Source organism: Sceloporus undulatus, chromosome 2 (genome assembly GCF_019175285.1).
Source record: "Sceloporus undulatus isolate JIND9_A2432 ecotype Alabama chromosome 2, SceUnd_v1.1, whole genome shotgun sequence".
NCBI lineage: Eukaryota > Metazoa > Chordata > Lepidosauria > Squamata > Phrynosomatidae > Sceloporus > Sceloporus undulatus.
Genome location: NC_056523.1, coordinates 116,203,358 through 116,225,728, shown reverse-complemented (window position 1 = coordinate 116,225,728; position 22,371 = coordinate 116,203,358). Strand labels below are relative to the sequence as shown.

General features: G+C 38.3%; 1 protein-coding gene across 4 annotated transcripts in view; it reads left to right on the top strand.

The window, feature by feature from the left end:
* Positions 1-20,601, top strand: part of WWC1 (WW and C2 domain containing 1) — a 112,946-nt gene extending 92,345 nt beyond the window's left edge. For all 4 annotated transcript variants that reach the window (XM_042451922.1, XM_042451921.1, XM_042451920.1 and 1 more), the window contains exons 12-23: positions 2,494-2,602; positions 3,558-3,638; positions 5,151-5,237; positions 7,456-7,648; positions 8,456-8,608; positions 8,812-8,912; positions 10,118-10,259; positions 11,955-12,119; positions 16,225-16,317; positions 17,419-17,649; positions 19,065-19,186; positions 20,112-20,601. In XM_042451922.1, coding sequence (XP_042307856.1) covers positions 2,494-2,602; positions 3,558-3,638; positions 5,151-5,237; positions 7,456-7,648; positions 8,456-8,608; positions 8,812-8,912; positions 10,118-10,259; positions 11,955-12,119; positions 16,225-16,317; positions 17,419-17,649; positions 19,065-19,186; positions 20,112-20,178 — 1,544 coding nt within the window. In that variant the 3' untranslated portion in view covers positions 20,179-20,601. The remainder of the gene's footprint in view (positions 1-2,493; positions 2,603-3,557; positions 3,639-5,150; positions 5,238-7,455; positions 7,649-8,455; positions 8,609-8,811; positions 8,913-10,117; positions 10,260-11,954; positions 12,120-16,224; positions 16,318-17,418; positions 17,650-19,064; positions 19,187-20,111) is intronic.
* The last annotated feature ends 1,770 nt before the right edge of the window (positions 20,602-22,371 follow it).

Sequence of the window (22,371 nt, the reverse complement as noted above, 5' to 3'; positions counted from 1 at the left end):
AATAATAATAATAATAATAATAATAATAATAATAATAATAATAATAATAATAATACTGTCCTATATAGCCCATCTACCTACGCTGAACCTACAATAAGATAGAGGCCCTAATAAAAGACCAAAAAATAGTGGCTGGTTTATGTGTATGTGTATGCTTATGGGCATACATGCTTCTTTATACCCTTCTCTATGATCAAGATTCACTTCCAAACTGGCTTGCTACAGTTTGTAACTCAATGATGTAATACATGAGGGATATATGGGTCTTCTTGTGGCACCTTCTCCTGAGCCCTGGCAAATTTCCAGTTTCCAGGCTTTTTCAAGTTCTCGTCCCCTTGAAGTATGCAGAAGGAGCTTCAGGAAGGCCCAGTATGCTTATAGCCATAGATAGTCTTTGTACATTGATTTTGCATTGTACTGTTTACTTCTGTAAATGTTCCATAAAAACAAAATTGTTAAAACTCTCTCTCTCTCTGTCTTTCCTACATCCCTCCCTCAATGCACACAGATTCACATTGGGTGTGTCTATTTCTTTACATAGACAGACAGAGGACATACACACATCTTTTGGCTCTTCTGAAGGCACCTGGCTTTCTTATCTTGCACATTCTCCTGTCTTCTGACCAATTATAAGTCTCTTAGTAGATTGTGGTGGACATCTTTTACTCACTGTACTGGAACTCTTTTTAAAGCACTGAGATTCCTGTGCAGATTGTCTGAAAGAGGTCTAAAGAAGAGGGTCACATTACTTATATGAAGCCACTTATTTTGTGGCTTGAAGGATGAGTAATTTTAGTATTTCTTCTGTGTTTGAACTCTTCAAGTAGCATAATTTGATAAGGTTACCTAAACCTGTCTATCTAAAATACTTATTTCCTATCTGTGAAAGAATCTTGTGAACAGTGTGTTTTACTAATGTAAGACAATTGGGTTACAGACTCCTGATCTGGGAAGGATCTTGTGATGGTTTGTTTTCAGCATCATAGACTGAGCTCTTCCATACATCTCTAAGCAATGGCTACATTTGTATTTGGAGTATGAGGTAGTTATTATTCCCATTAGATCTTGATGGTAATTAGTCTTAACCTTTCCTGGCTCTGTGAGAATGGCTGAGGCTGTTAAAGTGAAAACTATAAGGCGCTAAGTAGATTAAGTGATTTAGGGTTGTTATTCAGTCAGCAGACAAAATAATCACCACAGGTAGTTTATTTCAGGGCAGTAATGAGGAAAGGGTCCGCTCCCTGGGCTCCTCTCACACAGCTCAGAGTAGTGGAAAAGCTGCCTTGACTGAGTTACAATATGGCCTGCTGAGATCATGTGTTCTCACATGTTCCTGTAAGTACAACTAAACAGTCAGTTCCCTAAATCTCTCCCCTTTCTCTAACCTTCTTTAGGGAAATCTCTTTTGCAAAGCCTTTGCTGCTGTCCAGTTTAAAAGTTTTTCTATGTCTAATTTAAATAACTGGCTAGTGGCATGCAACTTAACATATATGCCTATGTGTCCCAACTAAATCATAAAATAGACAAATAAAATGAAACAAATTGGGGCTTTCAAAATGAAAACAAATGTTTTATGAGATTAATGCCTGGTCATATTTGGCTTTTCTCACAAATGTTCTCTCTTGGGGCTCTAAATTAAAGCATTGGAAGTCTGTACGCTTCATATAAATATGGCTGAACACCCTTTTAATGTCATTCAAGGAGAGGTTTGTGGTTAAAGAAAATGCCACTGCCTTATGTCAACAGCACAACCCAAGCCAACTTGATTAATTTTGTGTGGCCTTGATTGTTGTTGTGTTCTTCTAAGTCATTTTTGACTTACAGTGACCATAAGGTGAACTTATCATAGGTTTTTCTTGGTGAGTTCCTTCAGATGGGGTTTGCCATTGCTATCCTCTGAGTCTGAGAGTGTGTGACTTGCCCAAGATCACGCAGTGAGTTTTTATGCTTGGTTGGAAAATCAAACCCTGATCTCCAGAGTCATAGTTCAATGCTTAAACCACTACACCATGCTGGCTCTTAGTTGACATGCATTTGTTGTTGGTGGGCTCTATGTAGTTTGGTAGGTTTGATTCTCAGCTCTGCCATGAAACGGATTGGGTGACTTTGGGCAAGTCACATGCTCTCAGCCTCAGGAGAAGGCAATGGCAAACCTCTTCTCAACAAATCTTGGGAAAAAAATGATAGATTTGCCTTAGAGTCACCATAAGTCGGAAATGACTTAAAGGCACATGACAATAACAGCAACAGTGTTGTTCAAGCCTCTCGTTCCATGCCTGATGGTGTTTTGGTCTGTTCTGTAGAATCTCCACAGAAATGACATACATTTTTTTAAAAAAAATTGTGGTGAATTACAAGAGCCTAACATACAAACCTTACCTAGATGAACTGACCTGTTGTTTCCTCTTCTTGGTCAGTATTATGTACATCATTAATGTCATGTTAAAGTCATTAATGCCATTTTTACTTTCCTCCTTTCTATTTTTTTTCTAGATATAAGTATGGTTGAAGGAGGTGCACTAAAGGTAGCCTGCGTATCAGCGGCAGTGTCAGATGAGTCGGTGGCTGGAGACAGTGGAGTGTATGAACCATCTGTGCAAAGGTATTCTTCTTACCCAAATTATTACATATTAAACTTCATATGCATACCCCCTGATGAAATCAACAAATCCACACATCATAGGCTGTCTATTCATGTATGTATGTGTGAAGAGTCAGCATCAGCATTTAGACCAAACACAAAGGGAAGGGTCCCCAGAAGCTCAACAACAGGAAGGAAAGGGATCTTTAGAGATAACAAGCGTGCATTATGAATTATGAAAAAGCAAAGCAAATTATGCTAAAATCAGTATTATAATCAGACTGTTATGATCAAGATACATAACTGTGAAAGAAAACATAAAGGTTTTCTAGATACCTAGAAGTAATTGATAGAAAAAAATATCCATACAGAAACAGAAATGACACTTTAATGAAAAAAATCTAAACCTCTGAAAGTCCTGGAAACGTTCATTGTAATGTAAAATTTTGCATGATTTCATGGCTATTAGAATGTTGTTATTGCTGTTATTATTTTTCCAATTAATGGTTTTGTTCTCTTGTTACTTCTAAAGGTTCCCTTTCCCTCCATTATCAGCAGTTGTCAGAGCCAATGCATCCTGCTATGGCCTACTGAGGCCAATGCCTCTCCCTCCTAATTCCATAAGGAAAATCACGTTTCACATCCTGTACTTTGATAGGAGTGGGGAATGCCCCTTTGCAATGTCCTTGCTAAGAGAGCATGAGTGCAAAGGCTTCTGGCCAAAGAGCACTTTTTCATGGGCCAACTTTTCAGAAGAAGGAAAGGCAAAGTTCCTGTTTAGCAAGCGCTCCATGCTGCAGGGTGTCTGACATTCACTTCGTGCCAACACGCTGCTGCTGCACTACATTCAACTTTAAAAGAACTTCCCTCTGTTATATTTCTTCTGAAGTGTTGTCTTAAATCGTTTATGTGCTGGGGGGGGGGGGAGTCCTTTCCATATGAACTTACTGTTTAAACATTCTTGATGTCTTTTCAGGCCTTGTGTGTCGGAAACTGTTGTGTTCGACAATGATGATGCAGACACAGCTACCACTTCTAAAGTTCAGATTTCAATGAAGTAAGCTAGCTGGCTTCTCTGTTTTCAATTAGTTTCTTTATTAATTCTTGGTACTTCCCCACAATGGAGTGTTTCATGTTTTGAAAGTAACTTTCACTGTTGACATTTATGTCATTGCTTTCAGAGGTCAGTCTAGGTAGAGAAAAATATATATTTGAGTTTGAACATCCAATGGTGTTAATGGAAAATACCACTGACTTGTTGGCAAGACCTTAGTATGCAGGTCTCTAGATCTTCTTTCAGAATTTCATATAAATAAAAATATAAATGCCTAGCCAAAAAAAAAAAAAGTCTAATTGCAAAGCTAGCTGCCTTCTCTGAATTACCTTGTTAAGAATATGGTTGAATGAAGTGTTAACATTTTGTTCATTTTAAGGGACAGGACATTAGATCTCAGTTGAACAATCCAATCTGGATGTCTGGTGGACCTCTGGTTCACTTGGTTCTTCTGAAGGAAAATAAAGGATTTTTCGTCTTGTTTAAATTTTTAAGCACATGTTCTTAAAATAAATCCTACTCAATAAGGCAACAAGTACAGGTATATCTCAGTTAACAAAGAAGATTTGTTCCTGGAGGCTTCATTAATAGAAAATCTGGTACTGAAGGTAGATATAACATGGAAAGAATAGGGATAGGTTCTTATGCACCCCCCCCCCCCAAAAAAAAAAGAGTGCTTCAACATGTTTTACCAATGCTTTTATTAAACAGTAGGTACATGCTAAACAAAACAACCAGATCAGGCAAACCTTGAGTAAGCAAAGAAAAATGTTTTGAACCTTCAAGAAAACAATTGAAAGATTCTTCCAAAATGCATCCAGAAATTATTATTTTTTTTCTTTCAGCAGTCTCAGCTTTTTTTATGATTTTTATTTTGTTGACCAAACTTCTAGATCTATTCTTCATTTTAAAAAAATATGCTGGAGGTGGTTGTGAGCTAATTCACTTTCCCCCTTGATCTGTTTTTATGTTCATGCATACTCAGTAAGGAGTTTTAGGTGGTACTTCTGTTATTTTTACCTGTTATAGGCAGGCACACATGACTGGAGAAAGAACAGCTGAAGAGTATCCCAATCTTTCCCAGCTTGTATTCTTTACTATGGACATATTGCTATAGCTGCAGCAACTGAAAGTCTGTGTTTATCCAGTCCTGCACCACTCCCATGCCAATGCTCTTTAAAAAAAAATTCAGCAAGACAGAAGAAAGGGGAGAAAATGAAGAAAGGGCTGTTTGAGCAGAAAAAGAATTTGTAATAAAGACCTTTGTCAGAGGCATTGTTAACTGAGATATACCTGCATGCTTGGATTCTCTGCATTTGAACTCAGAAGTAATCTCTGCTGTATTCAGTTAGCCTTACATCTAAGTAAACTCTATAGGTCTTCATTTTTAGCATCAAGTCAAATGTTGAGCCTGAAAAATCTAATAATGTTTTAGACTATGGCCAGGTGTTTCTGTGTCTTAGGATCATTTTATTACCATCAACAATTGCCCTTTCTCCTTATTTTTCAATTCAGGTATGAGGACAAGAATAAACAATTTGCAATATTTATTGCACAAGCAAATAATGTGCCTGCTCTGCTGCAACAGCAAGACCAGAAAGTGTAAGTAAGTGAATTGGCATACCAGGAAGCCCTGTGAAAGATCCCTGTGGTTCTCTTGATCAGTTAACTTATACAGAATATAGCCTTGAAATAGGCCATGGCTATCATCTTCCACAGATTGCAATAGAATTACTTTATCACTTAGTCTGAATCCAACTCAGCAAAAGCATCTTAGGTGCGGTACAGACCAGCAGGGAAATGCTGGCCCTTTATATTGTGCAGCTGTGCCGCAGCACCTAAACCATGCGATGCAGCTCTGCAGTAAAAAAGAAGTTGCCTAGAGCGTTGCAGCCCTTACAAGGCTGCTTCCTATTGGAGGCATGTGGGAACTCAGATGCCCACACATCATCCATATGGTCCCCGTGTGGGCAGTGCTGCTCAGTAATGGCCCCGCCTGCACATAGTAGGGCTCGGGAGCATGTGGTTGGTGCGTGCTCCCAAACCCTACTATCGCAATTCGTACTGGGCCTAAGTGTACATGCTTAGATCCCACTTTCATTATTTGCACTGTCAAATTTTGGTCTTTGTCTTTAATGTCACAACATGAAACCCACCACCACTCCCTTCCGACAGTGACATCAAAATGTACTCTTCAGCTGACTTTGCAATGATGTCTAGTTGTAGCTGCTAAGACCATAAACACATCACGTTTTGGACAGTCTAGCCTCCTGAGAGGCAAAGAAACCCAGCTGAAACACTCATGTGGGGAGTGGAATTACAGGAAAATCACTAGTGGGCACTTAAGTCAGGACCTGGAGCTTTATTGCATCAGAAAAGAAAGCTGAAACAGACCTAGAAAGTAGCAGCTTTCTCTGTACCTCTCCACATGTGTGATAAGGCTCCTGGTCTTTTCCATTGGCATAGTTATGTCATAATAGAGGCAATGGTTGCAAGACAACATTGCAGGCACATTATGATGAGGAAAAGAAGGAAGTGACACTGGGAGAATAATCTGGTGACTTTCAAATGCTTACTTCTGAAATGCCTGGGGTTTTTTTGGTAGTAGTGGTGGTGGTGGAGCATAATGTGACATTTTTGTTGAGGTTGTTTGCATCTTCTTGACAGTGGTTGAGCTTGCAATGCTGTTTCACTGAAAAATTGCCTAAAATGTTTTGATATATTTTTTGGGGGAGGGGTATATCTAGGTATGTTGCTGTTAACGTCCTTGCCAGTTCTTAACAAAATGGCATCTTGTATCTCTAGAATGATACAGGTTTTTAGGTTGATAAAAGTACTTGAGGTTTATATCATACCAATTTCCTTGACCATTCTTCTTGCTCACTGCTGTGGGAGGGGCAAAGGCATTCTCTTACAATTTACATAAAGGATTTTTAGAACATTCTTCCTTTAAAAAGAAGATATATTCATACTGGGACTCACATGTTGAACCAAAAGATGAACAAAACATTGAAGAGATCTGGAAGATGATTGGCTAAGGGCCAAAAGAGACTGAAGAAATGATCCAGTTTGAGACCACTTTAACTGCCATGGCTCAGTGCTAGGAAATTTTGGGAACTGTAGTTTGTTGTGGCCCCAGAGCTCTCTGATAGAGAAGGTGAAATGTCTCACACAACTGTAGTTCCCAGAATTCCCTAGCAGTGAGCCAGGGCAGTTAATCATCTACCTATCATCTCATGACACAGTAGGGAATTTAAGGCCATAACACACTGCAGAAATAATCTAGTTTGAGACCACTTTATTTCTGCAGTGGCCCTAAATTCCCTACTGTGTTATGAGATGATGGCTAGCCAAGCTGCCTATGGTGTCATAGAGCTACTCCATTTCCCCCTTCCCCTGCCATCACCTTTTACAGGGACTAAAAAAAAGATAATTAATCTGGCCATTCCCAATACCAAGTGATGAGCTCTGTTGTGAGAGTTCTTCTTTGTACCAATCTGGAAGAGCCCTGTCTTTCTGCAAAGAATGTGGGAAAGAATCCAAGGGAGAAACTGATGTTTTCACAGATCCTTTCCCAGACTACTACCTTTTCTTATACAGTTCTGGTGCTTATACAGTCCTGTGCACAGTTCAATTACTGAAACATTTAATAGGGTTGAAGGTGACATTTGTGTTTGGTAAATATTTTTAAAGTTTTAATTGAATCCCCACAGAAATGAATGAATTTTGCAAAATCATAATAAAGGAATGGAAATCTTGCAAGCTGTTTTTATTAAGAGTAATACTTTTACTCAGCATTGCTCTAAATATTTTTCAACAGGTGCATTCGTGTGGCTGTTCTTCCTTCTTCTGAAAGCACAAGCTGTTTGTTTCGCACAAGACCCCTGGAAACATCAGACAATCTCATCTTCAATGAATTATTTTGTGTTGCAATCCCTCACTCTATTTTACGGCAGAAAACACTAAGGGTTGATGTCTGTACTATGAATAAATGCCATCTTGAAGAGTGCTTGGTTAGTGTTCAATTTTTCTATATGTCAGTGCTTTTAGGGCAGGATCCAGATTTGTGAATCTGGCTTAGTACAAGTAGACTTAACTATCTCTTCCTTTCCATACCAGTCCCTCCATTGCCTTGAAAATACAAAATAGCAGGGTGTCATGTTGAATGCAGTGAGTTGTGGCACAGGATAGATAGGGAAGTGAATCTCTAAAAATTTGGTTGAAGAACCTTCAGTGAATGGAGCTTTTCCATCAATATAAGACAGTTCCTGGGTTAATATAAGTGGACATGGTTAGTACAGGATCCTGGATCCAAGCCTTAGTGTCTAGATTTGATGCTTTTAATTGGTAGAAGCTAGAGTTCTCTATTAAGGGGCAAAAAAGACAGGCATGAAGGAGCAGCCTCTGTCACTCTGCCTGTGATCAAGCCCCGATTGACCAGGGACTGCAGTGACCAGATGGTCTGCTCTGAAAGTGGGCCACCCCCATGATCTGAAATGGGCCACTCCTTTTGTCAGCAGATTTGTGCTGTCTTAGGCATCCTTGGAGCAGCTTCCAGCCACATCATCTGCATGTCATGCTCCAAAAGCTGTTGGAAGCCACTCCTTTTGGATCCTCTTTTTCGAGCCATAGTTCTTAAGTTTAAAAAAAAAATGATAATTTATTTTCACCAAAGGCAAAAAATAATTATTTGAGTAAAGTTCACACTGTATAGGAAGGGAAATTACATATGTTGATCAAGGTTGTGTATTTTTCTCAGTATTTGTTTTCATTGTCATTTGATTGCTTGAGGCATTCACTGTGGATTCTAATTTCTCAAGGGAGGTGCACAAATTAGTCTTGCTGAGATTTGCAGATCTGGTGAGAGGTCAACACGCTGGTACAACCTCCTCAGCCATAAATACCTGCAGAGGCAAAGCAGTGAAAATAAGCAAGAGGATTCCTATTCCAAACTACCCTGTACTGAAAAAATGGTAAGATCTGGTTATTAAAGCTGCTTCCCCCAAGCCACAGTATGATATGGAAGAGCTGCATGCCTGACATGGAATAACTGAAAGCAAGCCCAGTGATATGATTTTGGCTTAAACTATGTAACAAGTTGGTAATGCATACTTTTCTTCATTTAGAGAAACTTAGACATGAAAAAGTAATAGTGTCATTAACTCACTCTCTACAGGACTCTGTATCTGCACTGCTGGAACAGACAGTTGTTGAGCTAGAAGCTGTAGAGAAAAAATTAGAAGAAAGCAGAAGCACTTTACTTAGTGATGAAAACTGGTGAGTGACATGAAGCTATTGTACTGCAGCACTGTGGTACTGTATTTTATGTAGTCTTTTATGATTGTGTTAATGAAAAAAAGGTTTAGGTTAAAAGTAGCACCATGTAGTAAAAGGGCATTGTCATTATTATGTTGGGGTTTTCAGCTTACAATAGCAAACTCGTTAAGAACCAGCCTCTCACTGTAAAGGTGTTTATTTTTTCAATGGGGCTCGAACATACGCTTTTTTTACGCAAGAGGTCTGGAACGGATCCCCCACATAAAAAAAGGGCGCACTGTACCTATGTATTTTAATATTTCATTGTGTACTAAGATATGTCTCATTCATAGATGGATATGAATTAATGGTCAAACTTCAAAAGCACCCCAAACTTTATGACATCATGCAGTTTTAACCTTTGATAATTTTTGACATAAATTGAACACATAGAATCCAGTTGCATTATACTTGTATGTCATATCAAAGCTTATTCCAAACAATTGATATTTGTAAAATTTTGGAATTGTCTTTCAGGTTTTAGCTGAAAAACCTTTTGTAAAAATCTACAAACTTGTCTTGATTGTCCTTTCTGGCAGCAGTTAGCCTGGGGGGGTCTAGCACTTTAATCAAACAGACAGACAATTAACTTATTTGGAATGCTCTTTTGATAATCTCTTGAGTCTTCCTGGGAGGCCTATGTTGCATTTTGGCATGGCAAATGCACCATTGGGCTTTGACATTTAAAATGAAATGGCATTAATTAGGTGTTGTGTGAAAGGTTTATGACATCCTCAGTGGCTCTGATATTGATAATAAGCTCTTCATGCAGTTCAGCAAACTTGCATATTAAACTTGCAAACAAATATTATAAAATGACACAGTATGGGAGATTTCCTTTTTTGTTTATGAGTCACTTTTTTTAATGAACTGCCACATGATGAATGTATGGAGATACATCTGTAAATCCTAATGTACTGCAACTTTGCCTCAATTTGTGTTTTGCTTATTTGAGTGTTATAATGTAGCAATGTGATGTATTACTTCTTGTTGTGTGCTTCAAGTTGTTTCTTGCCTATGGTGACTATAGAAAATCTGAGCATAGAAAACATTAAAATTTGAGACCCATAGTGTCTCAGAATATGCATAGTGCTGCCAAAAAATTCTCAAAGTTGGTATTTTGAGAATATGCTTCCTATTTACAGAACAGTTTTCTTACATAACAGGCAGGATGAGGAAGATGCTAAGCAAGATGGCAACAGTGAAAATGAAGCAGAAGAGGAGGAAGATTTTTATGGGGAGAGGACAGTATGGGAAACAGAAGAGACACCGTCATCCTTGTCGTATGCTGAGACAGCAGGCATCAAGGTAAAAAAGCACAAGAAAAGTGCAGTCCCTTGTAAGCAAGCAGGTGATTAGAAGGACAAGCTGACTTAAGCATTGTGCTATTGCTGCAGTGCCCTTGCTTCACCTCTAACACCATGAGATTGCGCTTACCTTTTTGTTTTCTGTCAGTTTGTAAATTTATACTCGTTCTCTGGGTCTTATCCAGCATGTCTAGCCTTAGACTCACCAAGGAAATACTAGAGAGTTAAGTGGTATGTTCATCCATACGTTGGAAATAAGAGCTAAGAAGAGACTTCTAGTAGATGTTTTTGTTTTTCACTGTACCCTACAACATGTTTGCTGAGATAGTTAAGATACCTTTACCCCAGTTGTAGGTCTCACCCAGGATACTTTTCTTAAAAATATCAGAGGCCATGAGCTATCAGGCTCTGAAGTAGATGAAAATCTCAGGTATATTGGTAGAACAGAGCCACCTAACATCCCAATACTGCTACATAGTACACTCTGGCCCTTCAACATGTCAGTTACATTATTGTCAAAGAATGTAAAATGCCCATAAGGATTTCTTGGCACAAACCAATGTTTGCATAGTCAAAACTGGTCCGTGCTCATGCTTCTCTGCACAGTTATCTGTTTTCTTAAGCAAATTCAGGAAGCTGGTGAACAGGCTTATATTTCCATAGTGACAGAATTACTGGGAGAGTTCCTTGATTCTCTATTTCATTGCATTGTTTTTCTTTGCCAGCATATCCCTGCACCTTCAGGTATTCAAGTCAGTACTAATTTTACTTAACTTCCATACCACTTCTACTTCTGCTGTTTTTAAAAATTAATTAGCATATAGTGGTTTTGGTATTGGATTATGACTCTGGATACCAGGGTTCGATTCCCTGCTTTGCCATGAAACCCACTGGGTGACTTTGGGCAAGTCACATTCTCAACCTCAGGGGAAAGCAATGGCAAACCTCTGAATAAATCTTACCAAGAAAACCTCATTATAGGGTCGCCATAATTCAGAAACTACTTGAAGACACAACAACAACAACAACAACAACAACAACAACAACATGATGTAAAAATAACTATAGTGTTTGTGCCTTTTTCAGTTAGATGCATATTTTTTTTTGTAATCCATGTTCTTCTGCTTACTATATGATGTTTGTTTTATTCATTTATTTATTTATCTCTGCCTTTCTCCCAGCACGGTATCCAAGACATCATTGACTGGGTAGCTTTAGTTGTCCTTGGAGTAAGCTTAGTACTGGACCCTAATTGTTGTTGTGTGTTCTTAAAAATATCAAAAGCCATATTCAGAAACTGTTTGACCACAACTTCATTTCTATTTATGAAGGAAATTGTTAATATTTTATAGGCCACCATACGACAGAATTAACACTGTTAAACCATTGAAATTAATAGGTGCAAGCTTACCACTAAGCTCTCTTAACTCTTGTGTTGGATTTTGGACATAATAATTTGCCTCCTGTCTCTTGTTGTGATGTGTGTGTATTTGTTCTTAGTATTCCGTGGTTTGTTCTGTAGCTGCCGCTTCTAAAAAAAAGGTTATTGAAAATGATACTTGTCTGAAATGACCACTATGTTGGCATAATTGCTGAATTTTTAAAAAAGGGAATCGGTGATCTAAGAGATCTTAAAGCTGTAACACAGATTGTTGGTACTTGGTGAAATATACACTTATGCATCTGTTTATTCTAGGTGGATAAAGAGACCAACACAGAGAATCCTCCACAATCTTCCACTGTAGTTCGCCCAAAAGATAAGAGAACACCTAACCCTCTACGAACTCCTTTTGTTCGAGGCAGTACTATAATCCGTTCCAAAACCTTTTCTCCAGGACCACAGAGCCAGTATGTGTGTCGGGTAAGGAACGTAGCAGCTGTGGGTGCTTGTCCATCTCTTCATTTTTCTTTTTCTATGTAAAGGATGTGAGCTGCTCTCTTTCTTTGGCTTTTATTCCCTGAAGTCTAGGTGCCTTAATGCTTCTTTGGTATGTGGTGAAATATTTCCAATAAATGAAAATGCTGTTTCAGTGTCACTAAAGCCCTCCCATTAGTTGAAGTCTTGTGCTAGAGCAGCAGTTAAAGCAAGAGCTCAGACATATCGGCTATACATGAGAGGAGAAAATACTCTTCATTAATTTGTTGTTTCTACATTTAAAGCTGTCAAATAATCCTCACACCCACTCAACTGATAAGACTGTCAAGACTAGTTGATTTCTGTTGGGGAGATTAAGGAACCCTTTAAAAACCTGTAAAGTGCTTCTTCATATGACTACTGATTACAGTGGTCCCTCCACATTTGCAGAAGTTAGGGATGAAGGGACCCCCATGAATGTGGAAAAACTACAAATAAAAGAACACCATTCTTTTGACCTAAGAGAGCACCTCTTTAGGAATCTCCAGGTCCTCTATGGTCAACATCTGCCAAAAGTTGATCATAGATTCATGCTGAAGGACCTACAAATGTCTAGAGAAGTGTTTTCTGTAGGAACCTTTAGGTTCTCCATCACAACTCTACAGTCAACTTATGGCAGAGTTGCTCTGGAGGACCTAGAGATTCCTAGAGAAAATATTAATCAAAACCACAAATAATCAAATCCACAAAAGTCAAAGTCACAAATGTGAAGGGCCAGCTGTACCTAGGTAAGTACATTTTTATGCATGTTTCTGTTAAGGGTTTACTGATGTAGATTGGCAAGGATGATTTTAAAATTTATTTTATTACTTTACATTAACCACAACATCAAGTATAAACAATTAATAAGTAACTTAGATACAGAGGAATGCTATTTTCATTCTTTGCATTTTAGAAGTAAAAAGCAAGAGCCCGCGTTCTGATGCATAGGCAAGCTATTTAGTTTGCTCAGTCAGGCATTTAAAGGAATTCACCAATGAAGCCTCAGCTGGTTAATGTATTGTGTACAACTTTTTCTGTTAAATTCTTTGTTGCTAAGACACTGTCTTCCCCAAGGTGGCTGCATGGCTGTAATGAAAAACATAGTCTTTATGTAACTTAGAGAACTGCCCACTTTTCAGAGCTGAAGAAAACTTGCTTGTACACAAGTGGTGGGTCATCCTAGGGCCCTTGACCTAGTTTCAGAAAACCCCTCAGCCCTCTGCAAGTGATCAGTTCAGGCCTCTGACCATAGCAATCTGACCTTCCTGGAGACCTGCTGGGTGGGAAAGAAGAGGGAGATAAAGGGAGGGGCACACACCTGCTTCCTATTCTGCCTTAACCTATGTGTGACTTTGACTTCACCCCTGGCAGCATATTCCCCCCTCCCCTTGTGCTCTCCAAACCAACAATCTGTACAACAGTGCTGGCCTCCCACAGAAAAAAGGCTGCTTAATCTGATGTATACCTTAGCTTCCCTTTTGTCAACAAAAGTACAGCTCAAGTGTTTAGTTATACTTGCTTGTTAAGTTCTTTCCTGACAACTGGATAGCTTGATCAACCAGTCCAAGTTTTAAATCCAAATCTCATTTTCTGCAGTTTGTTTGAGAACCAGCAGCTCTGATATTCACATTGAAGTAGCCAATATATGCATGTCGAGAGATCCAAATATGCAGACTTTGCTCTAGTCTCTCAGTTTTGGGAATTCCCTGATTCCTGTTCTTGAATGATTGTTGCATTATTCATTCACTGAAACCCACCCAGAGTTCTTCCCCTGTCAGGAGATTTTTATTTGTGATTGTGAAAGAAATACAGAAGGATAACCTGTTGGTTATGATGGAACTTCCTCAGAAAGTAACAACTCACTCAGTTATAAAACTATAACATTTCATTGAAAGGTTACACATAAGATGATTGACAACACAAGTCCCTCCTCTCATGTCTTTCCTATATTAGAAAAAAAAAAACCTAAAGGGACACTCTCATGTTAAATATCCATGCCCATGACTACAGTGAAAACCTGAACCAGGTATAAATTCTGCTCTATTGCTTTCTTCAAGTGTTGAGCAAGGTAGCTAATAGCAAATCACATAGGTGAGACATCTGATAATTTTATTGCAATTTAATGATGAACCAAGGCGTGTCCTTTATATAGAGCAAATGGGGATGGAGAAAAGTAATAAACATTTTTGATGCCATTATGATTTCAGGACTACAGCATATGATACAGCCAAGCATGAATGGATCCAGTGCACTGCAGTTATGTATGCTCAGGGCCACTTCTTTGATGAAATGTTTATTCATAATTAATTAGTTCCAGGAGATGGGATCAGGAGAGACTATAAATAACCTCTCTTCAGTCTGTGAAGCAAAACAAGTAAAACACTGTCAGGAAGTTCCTTTCATTTTCATGGACTGGCTGTGCAGAAGAACGAGGTGTTCCTTCTGCCCATCAGGGCTGCCTGTTGCTTCGATGAATCATAACAGGACCTGATACACTTAATTGCTTCCAAATCCAGACACTGTCAGTTTCACCAGCTATCTATTTTCCCTTGTGATTTAGCTGCAAGTTGAACTCCACACAATAGGCATAGACCTCTAAATTGCATCATCTCCCCCCCCCCCCCTTTTTTTTTTTTTAAGGACAAGCCTTTTGTCATCAGGCCATTGAACAAATAGCACATGACAGGAGCATTCAGGCATAGCAAGATAGATGGATGCCTCAGTGCAGAGAACAGGGGATGCACAGAAGGCCTTTCTTCATCTCGCTCCATTTACCTATCCTGAATATAGGATTTAAAAAGCACTATACTTTTTTTAAAATATTAAAACACTATTTTTCAGACAGGAAAAGCCTTGTGAGGAGGGGTGAGGGAAGTGTGAGTCTTCTTTTCAAGCCATAGCACTGTAGGTTGCACCTTGGATCACTGAAAGCCATTTGGAAAGAAAATGTTGAGAGCAAAGGACCTTTGTATGGGCTCCATGGCAAAAAGTCATAGATGCAGGCCTTTCATTCTGCAACCACAAAAAACAAACAAACAAACAAAAAACACTAGGGAGGAGGATTCAAGGAATACAAACCTCTTATTGTTCTGCTGCTGTTCTAAATGAGCTACAGAAAACTGTCTGGACTGTACCTCTTTCTGGTAATACTGATTGGTTGCATTCTATTACTCTGAAACTATGATTGAAATCCTATTGCTGTATTGGTGCAGTTACCCTAGAAACAGTGAGGATATCAAGGAGCTAGATGGTGGCAACAGGAGGACAAAGAAGGCAGCAGTGGAGGGAATATGTGCTTGATCCCCCTTTTCTATGAATAACTAGCTTCAGAATTCAGGTAAATCCTTGATACCAAGGCACTATGAGAAAGGTGGATTGGGAAATCATCTGTGCTTTCCTCCTCTTGTCACCATTGTTGCACTTCTCATAATTGCACATGTGAGGAAATTTTCAAATAATTTGCATAATGGTCAGCTGCATCATATCTCTCTGGATATCTATGACAGAAATAACCTGTTACCATTTAAGATTTTCAAGACTTATATACTCTCCAGAGTAATGGTTTGACAGTATATTAGAAGTTACCCTGCTGCTGGCTAGAACCTCAAATCAGTCTGAGAATGATGTGCAATGTAAGGCACACAGGAAGCTAACCTTTGTCAGACCACTAGTCTATATGGCTCAGTGTTGTCTATTTCAAAGGCAGCCAGTTTCCAAGGGAAAGGTGGAGTTAAAGATGACAATGGCATCCACTGAATTCACCTGTATCTGTTCAGAATTGCTGCTGAAGTTTAGTAGGACAGCAACAAAGAAACAAACCAGCAATTCGTAATTATAACAAGGTGCAAGGTTAGTGAGCACCTTGTTTTCATGCTTAATAACATTTCTCTGACACCATTGTGAAGACAATATTTTCCTCTGCTTCCTAGTTTCTTCCATAGCCTTTGTCATGATCATTCTGTCATTCTGTCCTTTCAGTGAAATGAACTTCTTCCACAGAGAGAGGAGTAATCATTCAGTATCAGTGATAACAGCTTGTTCACTGCCCATTGTTCATATCTCTTTTCAGCTTAATCGCAGTGACAGTGACAGTTCAACATTGTCTAAGAAACCACCCTTTGTTCGCAATGCTGTGGAGAGGCGAAGTGTCAGGATGAAAAGGGTAAATACTTTTCTGACATGCTGTCTTTTATACACACACACACACACACACACACAATTAAGAGGTTTATCAGTTGCACCTTCTGCCTGCTAGGTGTTATAGGACAACATTAAAGAAAAACTTAACTAAAAAAACCCAGTAAGTACAGGAATAAATAAAATCAGTGCAATGAAATGGCTCTGGTCCAGGCTATTTGGTAGACCACGTCTCCCTCTATGAACTGGCCCGGGCTCTGAGATCTTCAGGAGAGACCCTTCCCTCAGCCCAACCATCATCACAAGCATGGCTGGTGGGAACACAAGACAGGGCCTTCTCAGTGGCTGCCCCTAGACTCTGGAACCCCTTCTTGGGGAACCAGAATGGCCCCCACTTTGTTGTCCTTTCATAGGCAGGCTAAAACCTTTTTGTTTAGATAGGCGTTTAGAACAGAAAGCTTTTAAAGAACTTCCTGAGGGCGGTGTGTTGTTTTAATGTGTATGGTTTTTAAGTGCTTTTATCTTTTTACTTGCATTCTATTTTTAAACAATCAATCTGTTTTAATTTTGCAGTACATTAATTCCATTTTAATTGCCACTTTTGTAAGTTTCTTAATTGTAAATTTTATTAAAATGTAAGCCATTTTGGGTTCCAATTTTGGAAGAAAAGTGGGATACAAACAAACAAACAAATAAATAAGAGAACCTGTTATAAAGGCATTTCTTTTAAAAAGTATTAGTGTTTCTAAGCAAATTATTTTAAAATAGTTATTGGTTAAGAACAATCATGGTTCATTCGATACTAAGTTTGTATATTATATATTCCCAGCAAAAGTTCTTGAGACAGTTCATTGTCGTTGGCAATTTCTGTATTTTATGGTCTCTATTAAAGTGCCAAAGGGAAATTGCATTGCAAAACATATAGTATATGTCATGTAGTTCTGAATCATTATGGAAGCTGTTGTAGGTTGAAGAAGTCTGAAGAATTCTTACAAGGAGAGTGTTATTTGTTTGATTTTAGCCACTACATGTTTAATATTTCATGTTCTTTAGTTATGATAAAGCATATCTCATTTTAAAGAACGGGTCAACTCAGCATACTTGTAAAACATTTTTTCCACTCTAGTCTTCTGTTAAAAGTACTGGACCTGAGCGCCTAATTCGTACCTCTCTGGACCTGGAATTGGACTTACAGGCTTCAAAAACCTGGCACACCCAACTGGTACAGGAAATCTCTGTTCTTAAACAACTGAAGGAACAATTAGAACAAGCTCAAAGTCAGGGGCAAAAGGAACTGCCCCAATGTGTAGATGAGGATGAACGATTTCGGATTTTGATGAGGCTGGTGGAGAAACAGGTAAATGTTCTTGGAATTATGGGCTGGTGGTTGTTCCAAAATTCTGAAAATATGTTTGTGGAGGAAGAGCCAGTATATTGTAGACATTTAAGTGTGGCAAATGTTTGGTTGCAGTGTTTGCTTTGTCCCATGGGATTCAATATGAACTGTTGAAAACTGAGCCAGGTTCTAATTTGCATAGCTTCTCTTGTTGTCTTTTCCCTTCCTGGGCTGATGCATTTTAATATGATGGTAGAATGCAATGGAATATTGGGCTTTTAAGAGCATGTGTGAAATAAAGTGTTCATACCCAGGATTGGTGCATATGTGTACCTACTTGTAATATCTACTCATATCCCACTGACACTATCCAGCAGGCACTGGATTGCAGCTGTTTTTTTAACAGCTGCAATCATTTAAAAATTTTAAATTATTAAATAACTCATAAAATGCAGATTTGAATATCATCCACATGCATTTCTGAGACTGAACCGCTCATCATGGCTTCTGCATTGGCACCCAGGAACATCCTGAACAAACTGTCCAGTGCAAAATTTCTTGCAAACACAGTTGTACAAAACAAACAAACAAAAAACCATGGCAACTTTTACATGCAAAAATAATTTCAAAATGTATAATTATGCTGATGGTACAAAATTGTTCCTAAAATGTATTTGTGTCTCTCTCTATATATATGTCAATACAGCAAATATGTGTGTTTCCAGATTTTTACAGGGCTGGTGAATTATTTTCCATGAATTTGTTTTTAGCTTTAAAAAAAAATACAAATCTACTCCACCTACATAAGAACATTCCTTGCTGCTTGGAAAAAATACCCTCCTCCCCCCAGAATCAGATAACAGGCTGCCAGTTAACAATCTATAAAAGCTATGCTGAATAACATCAACATGCTAATCTTTATATTTCACTTCTCATCCCCTTAATATACAAGTTTATACCTATGTTAGTGTACAGATTGTTTTGTACTCACTGTTCATCCTAGGTCTTAAATACGTATTTAGAAACAGCAACATAGGCATATATTAGTTATACCCATAAAATGTTTGTGAGTGCTTTTGATTTTACCCAAACTGTGTGGATTTGAAAACGGGCTTTTTACTGTTTCCACTCTCATTTGTCTCTGTGGTCAATCACATGAATGCAGTAATAGGATTAATCTGATAATTGCTGGTGTTAATGCTTATCAGTGATCCCACCCACCGTTTGTGGGAACAATGGTGGTCACGAAATCACTTAAATATTCTCCATCTTTTTACAGCACAAGTGGTTTATGGCTTTACATAAATCAGTCTTACCTGAATGCTCTCTGTTGAACATGGAAATGAAGTGCTTTGTTTTACACAAATAATGCCAGATTAGACAATCACCAGTTGTAGACCTGTTGAAATAAATGTTTTCCTTCCACATTCTCTTAGGTGGAAAAAGTTGAATGTAAGTGTGAACAAAAAGCTGATAAAATGATGAGAGCAGCTGCTAAAGATGTTCATAGGCTACGGGGTCAGAGTCGAAAGGAGCCCCTAGAGGTGCAGTCATTCAGGTAGGAAAATGTATTGCTGGTTTTATTTAAATACATGACTTCCTGCTTTTTATGTAACTTCACTTATCAGCATCATAAAAACCTGTAGCTGTGAAAACAAGCTAGTCATGCTTACACCATGGTCATTTTCTAACAATGAGTGACAACCTTGCATAGCATTTTCTTTAAAAAGCCTCTTCTGTGATGTCCTTATCAGGCATTTACACAATACCTGTCTCATGTTGGCAGACATCTTTGTTTAAAATGAAAGACCAACCTAGAACCCACTTTTGTGTGCTTACCAAACAGAAAACGGTGGGCTTTGCTAAAATGCCTTTCAAAGTAGTTGTCATTCATTAAAATTAAAATATTTTGGCTTCTTTCCTCTCCAATAACTGTTTCCAAAGGATAGCTGTTATTCTGTTGCTCATAAAATTGGGAAGAGTCTTATGCCTTGTTAAAACCAAAATATAGTTATTATCTGTGCCTTCTGCATTTCCCTTACCACTAACTGCACTGCTTAAATAAATGGTAACTAGTGGTAAATAGTAAATGGTAAATAGTTAGCATTTAGTTATTTTAGGGGAAAACCTATGTGAATGCTACAAGTTGGTAGTCATAGTTCAAATCACACTCTCCTTCCCTTCACATCATTGTTGCTTCAATATCCACAAGAGGATTCAAGCCAGCACTTGAACTGTGTGATATTCCTCCTCCTCCCCTAATTGGTGAAGGTAACCCCTGTGATTATAAAAATGAAAGTCACATTAACTCAGTTTTGTATTAATTATTTGAAAAGGAATTAAATACAAGTAATTTAATTTTGTAGTCATTTGGAGGCTCTGGTGGGAAATGAGCAGACATAGATTTTTCTTTCTCAGTTAGAGTGTCAGATTCTTCAGATTTCTTAATTTCATTAACAAATGACATTTTTATTGTTTTGTAGAGAGAAAATGGCTTTTTTCACGCGACCAAGGATAAACATTCCAGCACTCTCTGCGGATGATGTTTAATGTCTATTTAAGTATTTCTTTCTCCGACCACTTCAAAAAATGTAATCTCATTTCACTGAAGTTTATTTATGTATGTGGCATTATAAATATACCATGTCATTTATATATTGATGGCTTTATTAGATCTATGTCCACATTTGTAAGGTTTTCCACTCACTGCAGATGCCAGCATTAAAATGAGATAAGTACATAGTTTGTATATTTAGCATATTTTTGGGAAGAATTTTTAAATAAGAACAAACGCAGCTCAAAAAGTTGTTTAAATAAGATTTCGTTTAGACATTTTTGTACAGCTCTACTTTTTTAAAAAAGATATTTTACCACAATAAAACTTGAATCTGAAGGAGCATCCATCCAGTGATTCTAAAAATGTAACTCAACTCCTATAAGTAGCTATTGCTAAGTTAAATATTTTTTGTACAATGTAGAGGATAAAAAGAACCTTTGGGTTTTTGCTTTTTAAAGAGCTGCAGATGAGCACTCTGTGAGCTATGAAACACTTCCATTTCCTACTTGGTCATAAAAATGGGTGTGGAGTTCAAAATGCCTGCTGCACTTTAATTTGCAGGTAGTTACTTCAGCTCATGTATTTGACTTGTTAAAAGTTCCACAAGCCCAGTGAACCCTCTGTTAAAGGGAGAGAGCTGCAGGGAACATGCATCCAAGTTACCCTATCTGACCAAAAGTCAAAACTTAATTCTTATTTTTAAAAACAACATTTAAAATTATTCTCACAGTTTCAAAGAGTAAGCAATCTCTCTATGATCTTACCAAATGACAAAGAGCAACAATCATTTAAGGATTTGTGAAGTCGATGGCTTTCCCGGCTGGCATCCATAGTTTTTTGTGGGTTTTTCAGGCTATGAAACCGTGTTCTAGAAGAGTTTATTCCTGACGTTTCTCCAGCAGCTGTGGCTGGCATCTTCAGAGAATGTTGGCCTGGAAAAGAATGGAGTATATATACTGTTGGTTGAGAGGAGGTGATTTGCATGTTAATCTGTGTATTGTTTTCTTGTTTAAATTAACAAGCAAATCACCTCTTCTCAACCAACAGTATATATACCCCACTCTCTTCCAGGTCAGCATCCTCTGAAGATGCCAGCCACAGCTGCTGGAGAAACATCAGGAATAAACTCTTCTAGAACACAGCTTCATAGCCCGAAAAACCCACAAAAAATATTGAAGGATTGTTCAAAAACCAAGTATTATGCTCATAATTTTATCTTAAAAATTATGTACTATCTTGCATACTGAAAAGTCTGAATATGTTTGCCCTCTCTATTTGAATGGAATGTCTAAATTGGAGTGGGTTTTGAAAATTTTTACTGAATGTGCAACAAAATCTTGTCTTGTAGTGATACTGTAACTGTTATAAGCCATAGTTTACCATACTGTTTCTATTTGTATATTTTCCCCATCTTGTCCACCTTGGTGATCTGTCTGTTTTATGTGTTTGCACACAAGCACTCCTTTGATTGCAGACTCACTTTTAGACGCACATGAGCACAGGTAATGTGCATGCACATCCCCATGCACAGAGACTTCAGGCAACTGTATCCCAGAGCAATATTTCTACATGGCATGAGTCTTAGATGAACAAAATAGACTATGCCCTTTTGGGGCACTAGTCACTAGATAAAAAGCCAGTGTACCTAAGCCCACTGACTTGGATCCAGAGAAGCACCAGTGGAAAGAGACAGGCAGAAACTGTCTTCTCTGCCTTTGTCTCTTCTGAGCTATGTCATGAACGGGTTAGGGAACCCCCTCTAAAACTGAACGAGTGGAAGCTCCTCTCTCAAAAGGTATCCTTACATAATGTTAAGCAATTCTTTCTCCCACTTTACAGCCTGAACCACAGTCTACCCTGACCCATAAGAGATGCTTCAAGGGGACTGCTGGGAGGAGAAGAGGTATAAAGTTGACCTTCTTCCCATGTCCTGAAGCTAGCACTTCTCTTGATCTAAGCTCCATGCTTTCTGGGTGTTACAGTTTATTCACCGTGTCCCATCCAAGTGAAATCTGATTATTTTTCCCCTCTGGTGAGAAGTAGAATTGGGCAAGGATCTGAGATTTCATTCTGGGTTGGGTTTCTTGGAGTATAATGCACACACTCCCCAGTTCACCAGCAACACTTGTCTCTCACATTCACTTATTTCTCTAACTGTTGCCATTGTAAGAACAGAGAACAGCAGG